We start from the raw sequence: 8,359 nt of genomic DNA, 5'->3' as shown, positions 1-8,359 counted from the left end.
ATTAGCATATATTAATATTTCTTGTGCATGTCTGTTGGAGTCTGTCGTCGGGGGCCTTTGGGTGAAGGCTCGTAGTCTTCTTCACCGTGTCTGCCTAAAATCTGCGCAAACTCACTCCTATGGTCACGTACGCCTTGTCCTTCCAGGCTGCCCTGGTTTGGTTCTGTTGCTAATGTGAGAAACAAGCTCACGTGTATCAAAAAAAAAAAAAAAAGTTTTATTTGGGGACAAAGTCGGCGGAGCGAAGAATACAGCGTTGGGCGCAATGGCGCGTGCTGACCCAACAAGGGCTTCTTTTTATCGAGCAACCAGGAGATTTCATTGGTCAAGCGAAAATAGTGGGTTTTCTCCTCTTTACACCTGCGCCGCTCTTTTCTCTTGGTTTCTCCGAGCCTGGCTCTCTCAGTACTTTCCCACTGCCCTCTGAGGGGTTGGGGTGAAGTCCAGGTTCCTCTTCATCCGGAGTTCTTTGCTTCCCTTTCTGCTGGCTTCCATTCCTCCCCAACCAAGTTCCCCTTTACATGACACCCGCCCGCATCCTCTTGCTTGCCCAACTCCCCACAGTGCCCAACCACATGCCTGCGGTCAAAACACGCTTAACTGTTAGAATTTTAACGACGCTAACTCAATAACAGCTTTAGCCTACCTCAATAAAAGTAATTGTTCCACGGCTTTTAGCGAAAGCAAAATCCTTCTGTTATTTATCACGCTGATTTGCAGCTTTATGTTTCCACAAGGCCGAACTGTCCCCGTTGAGATGATTTACGAGTCCCTCACCCCCCGGTCAGACTGACCGTCCCTCAGCGAAATTCGCCGTCACGGTTCCCGCTCAGCGCTGCCCGCCCGCGGCGGGTCGGCGGGATCCGTGAGGCGGGGCGAGGGGGGGGGCAGCGCGGCCGGGCCCGCCCCTGGCGGCGGCGGCGGCGCGGCCCGGCCATGAGGCTGACGCGGGCGGCCGTGCTGGCGCGAGCCAAGGCCGCTGCGCTCGACGGTGTCCGGCGCCTCAACTGCTGGTGGGCACCGGGCGGGGGGGGGGGGGGGGACGGGGAAACAACGGGGCGCGCCGCGTCTGAGCAGCTCCGGTGGGGACAGGCTGCCGGTAACACACACACACACCCCCTCTCTTTGTTCTCCTCCCGCAGGGGCAGCCGCCTGACCGATGTAAGTACCGCGGAAGCCGCGACGAGCCAGCGAGGACCGGCGGGGGGGGGGGGGGGGGGGGGGATGAGCGGAAAGAAGCCGGAGCCGGGGAGATGGAAGACGCGGAAGGCTGGGGCCAGCGAGCTGCAGTGCTTTTCCGGATTGAGCATCATCTGATACCAAAAAAAAAAAAAAAAAAAAGGGGGGGGGGGGCGGGGTGGGGAGATGTTGTTATTTCCAGAGAGTTCTTGGCAAATCCCTCTGCCAGGGCCTGAGCGGGTCCCTCAGGCCTGCCCCGGGCCTGTTCGGGGCTCTGAGGGGTGCACTCCCGTTAGCAGAGGGGTGTCGGGGGGACGGCGGGATCCACGCCCGCCCGTGGGGGCGGAGGAGCTGCTGACTGCGCTGCCCCTGGCAGCAAACCTCTCCGGTGGTGTTACGCTTGGGTTACGCTGAAGCAGGCTTAAATTGCTGTTCTTGCTTTCATCTCACTTGCTTGTGGTTTAAATTGCTTTTATTTATGTCCTTTTTTTTCTGGGAATGCCAACTCGCTGTTTCCGTCTTTTCCCGCCCAGATATCGATATGCCGGGATTTGCCCAACATCGAGGTGATCACGTTCAGGTGAATGTCATGCCGGCTTCGGAGAGGGTGGGGGGGAATCACCTTTCTCATGCGGCTGTGGCTCGGCCCATGGTTTCTTACCCCCTTTCTGTGGTTGTGTGTCTGAGCTGCCTGGCTCTTCATGCCTGATTTCTCAAGCTGCAGAGACACAGTAAATGGTTATTCTTGTGCTAGCTCCTCTGCACGTATCACTTGGCTACTCAGGAAAATAATCCTGGTTTCGAGAGGTGTTAAAACCTCTTAGGATTGTTGCTCCCTAAGTCCTATTCCGTAGTGTAGATGGGATCTTCTAGGCCTCTGTATGCGGCCAGTTTGCAGAATGCTTGTTGAAATGCTTCATGGATCTCACAAAGCTTTTAATTTCTGTAAGCCTCCCCCGAATACACCCATCTTTCACCTGTCCTGGGGATCCCACGGAGCCAGTGCCGCCTGCAGATTTGAGCTTTTTAGCTTGGGAGTCTTACATGGGTGTCAGTGAGTCTGAAGAACGGCTACAGGAAAGGGTGCAAGGGCGGTGGGTGTTTGGTGGGAAGCAAAGGTTGTCATCTTCAGCAGGAAGGACTGCCTGCTTTTTTAATGCTGTTTAGAAAGATGAAAGGCTATCTTTCTGTTCCATGGAAAGCCGTAGGCCCCTGACCGCTCCTTGCTGTGCTGTGCTGTGCTAGGGCGAGGCTCCTCAGCGAAGCTGTTTCAGGAAAGGGGGCTGGAAAGCAGCTGTGCTGCGGGGGGGCTGTGCTCCTGCCTGGACGGTACAGCGAGGGAGGGATGGGCTCGCTGGTCTCTGATCCTACCATCTGTCTTCAGCGTGAATGGCATCTCAGACCTCGAGCCGCTGAATCAGTGCCAGAATCTGAGTGAACTCTATCTGAGGAAGAACAACATTGCAAGCCTAAATGAGCTCTTCTACCTCAAAAACCTACCCCGGCTGAGGGTCCTGTGGCTGTCTGAAAATCCCTGTTGTGGGTCGGACCCCCACCGCTACCGAATGACGGTGCTGCGTAACCTACCCAGCCTGCAGAAGCTTGATAACCAAGGTGGGTGTTTGCAGGTAAACAGGACAGCCCCGAGCCATGGGCAGGGCAAACTGGAAACCGGCGATGTGTTGGTTCCTCTCTTTAAGGCGTCCTTTGACCCTTCTTTGAGTCAGGATGACTTAGAGGTTGAGCATCCCCTCTGAAAGATCCACCGCTTCTAAGATGTCTTCTCCTTTCCCTTCCCTGCAGTGCCAGACTTAGCACTAGCTGAGAGCGCCTCATTATAGCTGAGACAGTACCACTAATTAGTGTTTTTTTAGAGGGCTCTCCTTTGCTGTGGCAAAACAAAGATTCTGTAATTGGATCTGCTGTTGTAAAAAAAGAAGCAGCTTTTCCATGTGGTAGCAGTAATTTGGTGGCTTTTGGAGCCTTCTCCAGAGACAAGAAGTAACAAAACATGTTTGTGTCCTTCCCTGGTGTCTTTTCCACTCTGAGAGACTGGTGGCAGCTGCCAGTGTTCTCCTGTGCAGATTTTACTGCAGGAAGAGGATGAAAGCAAAAGGCCAGTACAAAGGATGATTTGGGGACCAAACCCCTGCGGTACAGCTCTGCAGCAGCCGCACCTGCCCAGTTACAAACACTGTCTTCCTGGGCTGCTGGAGTTCACTGGGGCAGGCTTTTGGTTTGGCTGTTGCAGCTGTGACAGAGGAAGAACTGTCCCAGGCCCTGGTTGACGGCGAGGAGATCACGGCCCCACCAGCCAGGAGGAGCGTGGAGAACGGCTGCCCCGAGGCCACCGAGTCCAGCGCTGCTGAATCCACGACGGAGACCGAGAGTGAACTGCTGAACTTCAGTCTGGAGGAGACAAAGTGAGGGCTTGCTTGGGACCTGTTAGGATTTCTGGGCTGAACTTGGGTGTAAGCATGAAAGGACCCTGCCGGCCAACCCTGATATTCCACAGGCCAGGCCTGCGGCTGGTGCAAATTCCTGTTGTTCCAGTTACGGTGGTGGAGCTGTGCTGGTTTTATAGCACTGGTGGGTCTGGTTCTGTATCTGCAAAGCAGGCTCTTCTGTAGGTGGGTACTTCCTCTCCAGCGTGTCAGCTGCATGTGCAGAAACGGGTCCTCTCTGAAGTGTGAGCTCCAATCCATTCCTGCTTAGCTCTGCTGCTGTGACACGCTTCAGTGCCTGTCAGCGCTGTGGCACGTGTGGCTCAAGCGCAGTGTTACACGGTCTGCAGTCCCAGCTAGCATCGGGCATGGGAATCTCTCGTCCCAGGTGGAGCTGGGAGCAGGCTCCTCGTGGCAGCATGCTCGCTCATGTTTTAGAGCTGCGAGGCTCTTCCTTCACGTGGGAGTTTTGCTTGGGGTGCTGTGGTCTGTAGGCAGTGGTGGTGTGTGAATGGACGTGCGTTGAGTCCTTCAGCTAGATACTTCTTGCGTGGTTGCCCGTGATTAGGAAGGATTGGCCCGGCAGAGGAAGGTTCTCTCAGCTGCTCAGAATAACATTTTGCTCTTCCTCCCCTTCTTTAGCAAAATTCGAGAGGAGCTTGGTATGAAGCCTGTTCCCAGGGATAAATTTTCCTCCTTTTCACCTCGAGAGACAGACTGCAACCGGAAGAAGAGAGTGAGTATCTTTAAAGACCAAATCGCTTGGCATCTTTAAGACATCATGCAACATAAAGAAAGCCCAGTGGGGTTTGTCCTCTTTGAGCTGTCCGCACGTGAGCGCCTGCGTGTCCCTTCACTGGGGTCGTGCTAAGAACGTGTGGTAGTTGGACAGCGGCTGAAATGCAGCTGGCAGGCTGCCTGGAGGACAGGAGACTGCTGAATTGAAAGCTTAGGTGGTTCCTCAGCCCCTGCCATGGTGTAGCCTTGGATGAACCTCATGGATCTTGGCTGTTCAGCTGGAAATTGCTGTCTGCTGGGCCTGGTGCCATCACTGCAGTCGTCAGGGTGAGATCTAGACCACGTTCTGCCTCATTTTGGTATTAGTTGCCTGCGATCTCTCTTTCGTTCATGTTTGAAATATCCTTGAGTGTATTGGTTTGCAGCACCGTGAGTAGTACTGCGGGCTCTGGCCTTTGGGAAAAGGAAATATGAAACACAGGGAGGGTCGGGTTGGACATTAGGAAAAAGATTTTCCCTAGAAGGACAGTTATTTAGAGAGGCTCCAGAATCTCTCCCTGGAGTTTTGCAAGACGTGGTTTGACAGAGCCATGGTCTGGTGTTGGCAGTAGTCCTGCATTGGTGGGAGGGTTGGGCTGGGGACCTTCGAGGCTTCCTTCCAGCTCATGCTTTCGCGATTCTGCCAGCTGCTTTTCTTCCTCAGATCAGAGGCTTCCTGTCCTTTCCCATCCTACGCGTGGTCACGCTCGAGGGAGAGAAGGTGGCCGGTTCTTGAATGCGCCTTTCCTTACAGAAGCCAGTTGGGAGGGTGGCCGGGAGCCAGAGGCATGTGGGCAGCCTCCCCGGGACTGGGCAGACGGGTTCCTCCTGCATTCCACTCAGCCTCATCACAGCAGCCTCTGCCCGTGCTTGCCCCGGGGGCTCCGTTGGTCTGTCCCTGTAGCTGCAGGTGTCTGTTGCCAACCACTGCCGGTGGTGATGGTGGTGGAGTTCCTAGAAAGAGCAGCTCTTTGAAAATGAAAATCGCCAGTGTTAACTTGTACGTAAAGCAGTGCCTGTCTCCTCCTGGCAGAACAATGTCCTGAATGCCATCCTGCTTCTCATGAAGGAACTGGACGCGGAGGGTCTGGAGATTGTCCAGCAGACGGTGGGGAGGAGGCTCCAGGCCTTTCGGAAGAAGGAGCTGCAGGAGGAGTGAGCTTTACAAACCTCCCTGGAGCACCAGCCAGCCCCGCAGCACCGTTCTGCCCACACGTGCCTGGCTGCAGCCAAAGCCTCCGTGTTTCCTGCTGTGCTTTCCCCGCGGAGGGGCTGGGACAGGCTGCTGCTGGCTGCTCCCCCCACCCCGTAGTAGCTCCTGACGCATCACGCTGGGGCTGACCTAGCCCTCGGGAGCTTTCCTGCTTGCCTAGCAGGCTCCCTTCATGTTTGTTTCTCCTGTCGCTGGGGCTGTTTGATGGGAGCTGCAGGCAAATTGGCAGAGCGAAAGGGAGCGGGGCTGTGGTGCTGTGCAATCGAAGGGGGAAGGCAAAGCCTGCTGACGGCCACAAAGGTCACTACTGCTTGTCGGTGTCTCCCTGTCAGACTAACCCTCAGCCAGCCTCTGTCCGTGCGTAGCAGGCTCCGAAGGGCAGTTTCTGCCACAGAGATTTGTTGTTGTGAAGTCTGTCGGGGAGACGCTCCCTGAAACGATCGCCAGGAACTGTCTGGCACAGATTGTGAAGGTCAATGTTGAATTCTTCCCTTATCTTCAACTCCCAACTTCTGATCCTGCTGTTAGCGCATGCAGCAGCTGACTTGGTGGTCGGGCAGCCCAAACTAAAGCTAGGTGCAGCCTGGGTGAAACAGAGATTATTATCTCCCAGATCCTGAACGCTGAGCTGTACCCTCACCCTGACATGCCCCTGCAGGCGTTAGAGCAGCTTAAGGAAACAGAGAGTAAAAAGTCCCTGTGCATTCTGCAGTTAGGAGAAAACAAGCCAAGCATTACTGTCTGGTCTGCCCAGGCATCAGGGGTGGCATTTCTTTTTCACTGAAAAAAGCTGCATTTACTAAGATTTTATAGAGCCATTAAATACAAACTAAAACGTTGCGACATACCAAATAAAACCAGTTATCCCTCTAGGACGTGTAAGTTGTAGCTGGGGTTCTGCAAACGTAGTGAGAACAGCTGACCCTGGGCATCGCTCTATTACGTCTGGTTCAGGGCTTGCATTGTGAGCCCTGCGGAGCAGGGGGAGGGCTGTGGGCCCCTGCACCTTCCCGCTTCACTGGACCCGTGAAATGGCTCGCCGGCGCTGGCTGCCATTGCACCGAGCTGCTTTTCAAAGGCACTGTGCTATTCGGCCACCACCTCTGCAGCCCCCCAAGCCCACACCGAGCGCGGGAAGGGAAAGAGAGGGCGAGCAAAGCTGGCTTGCTCACGCAGAACTGCGCAGCCTGCCTGGGCAGGAGGATGGTGACACCGGTCACCAGCCCTCCGTGCCCCTCGGCTGCGGCGTGGCCTTTCCCTGTCCCTGCTCTCCCTCTTGAAGGTGTCCGAGCCCCTGCGTGCTGGGTGGGAGCGTGCCGCAGCCCCTCTGCCTGTTTACTTAATGGGAGGGGGCACAGCTTGACCCTCATGAGTTGGGTGAAGATTGCTGACGCTTTTAACTCCTCAGGTGACCTAGTTCTTGCCTTCTGCATTAAACCCAGCTGCATTTAAGTGGCCAGTGTGATTTATAATACACCAGACTTCCCTTGGCAGCCAGGGCCCCTGAGGGGCTTACCCGTCACCTTGTTGTCCTTGTGCTGAGGCTGTCTTGACAGGCTGCGTGGTGGTAGAAGTTGTGGCTGTTGGTGTTGGGGAGCGGGGGAGCTGCAATTTGGGGGTTTCAGCTTTGCTGAGAGGAGAGTGATGGAAGCGAGTACCATCATTTGTCCCTGGGGGGCCGGGTGGTGGCGAATGGAGCGGTCGCGTTGGCCTGGGGCAGCTCCGGCACAGTTCCTCCCCTCCGTGCCGGAGGAGTTGGGCTGTTAATCCCCGACGGCACGACTGTCCCCGAGCAGAGCTCGCCGCTTACGTGCCGCGCTCGTCATGCTTGGCCGGTGCTGGCGCTCCTGCTGCCGGGCGAGCTGCCCTCCGTGTCCCCAGCCACCCCTTTTGCGGGGTGACCCCCTCGGCAGCCCCAGCCCCGGGGGGAGGCTGGCTGGCCGGCCCCTTCGGCTCACCCCTCCTCACTCCGGGGATCTGGCAGCCTGCTTTTCGCTGCGAGATGCTGGCGGCTTTTTGCTCTGCCTTCTCTTTGGGGAGCAGGGGAAGCCAGGGCTGGGCTGGATGTGCTGCAGAGCCTGGGTGCACAGTCACCACCTCCCCTCCTGCTCGACTTTGGCAGAGTACAGGGTGGTGACCCACCACGGAGGGGGGTGCTGTGCCTGTCTGTCTCCCCCCCAGGAATTTGGCACTCTCAGCTTTTTTTTTTTTTTTTGGGGGGGGGGATGGGGATGGAAATGAGGTGTTAAGGCTGCGGCAACTCCACTCCCCGAGCACATCCAAACGTGCGGCTCGCCTGGGCATGGGGACACCCCCTTCTTCCCCCTTTCAACACCCTAAACCTGGCTGCTGGAGGGCTGCGGGGCCCCGCTCCAGTGCCCTGCTGAGAGCGCCAGGCTGGAAAAAAAAAAAAAAACAAAAAAAAACCAAAATGCATGCTGGAGAGGAGCTGAACACCCAGGGTCTGTCAGCACGAGGCTCCATCCCGGCTACGGTACAACCACGGGGGCTTTTCGGCGTGACCTGTGTTCACCCCGACCTGCCTCAGCGTGGGATATTGAGCCGTGAGAGGAGACATGTCCCTGTCATGGAAAACGCCAGCAGCTGCCTCATGCGCAGGCATGGATCCATCGCGGTTCGCGTTCAAACCATTCTCAAGGACTCTGGGAGGCAGGCGTGTGGGACCACCACAGTGCGGGGAGGGGGGGGTCTCGCTTGGGAGCTGGAGGGGGCTCCTCAAAGCTCA

General features: G+C 56.4%; 1 protein-coding gene across 1 annotated transcript; it reads left to right on the top strand.

Moving 5' to 3' along the window:
• The first annotated feature begins 871 nt into the window (after positions 1-871).
• CFAP410 (cilia and flagella associated protein 410) lies at positions 872-7,065 on the top strand. Its single transcript, XM_042795974.1, has 7 exons — positions 872-1,013; positions 1,143-1,161; positions 1,713-1,759; positions 2,564-2,793; positions 3,431-3,602; positions 4,266-4,359; positions 5,434-7,065. Exons 1-7 carry the CDS (start codon positions 937-939, stop codon positions 5,557-5,559), a joined length of 765 nt encoding a protein of 254 aa, XP_042651908.1. The 5' UTR covers positions 872-936; the 3' UTR covers positions 5,560-7,065.
• The last annotated feature ends 1,294 nt before the right edge of the window (positions 7,066-8,359 follow it).

The sequence above is a fragment of the Tyto alba genome, unplaced genomic scaffold, assembly GCF_018691265.1.
Source record: "Tyto alba isolate M040663 unplaced genomic scaffold, T.alba_DEE_v4.0 Super-Scaffold_10, whole genome shotgun sequence".
In the NCBI taxonomy this organism is placed as follows: Eukaryota; Metazoa; Chordata; class Aves; order Strigiformes; family Tytonidae; genus Tyto; species Tyto alba.
The sequence above is the reverse complement of the archived record's forward strand: the minus strand, read 5'-3'. Positions and strand labels throughout refer to the sequence as shown.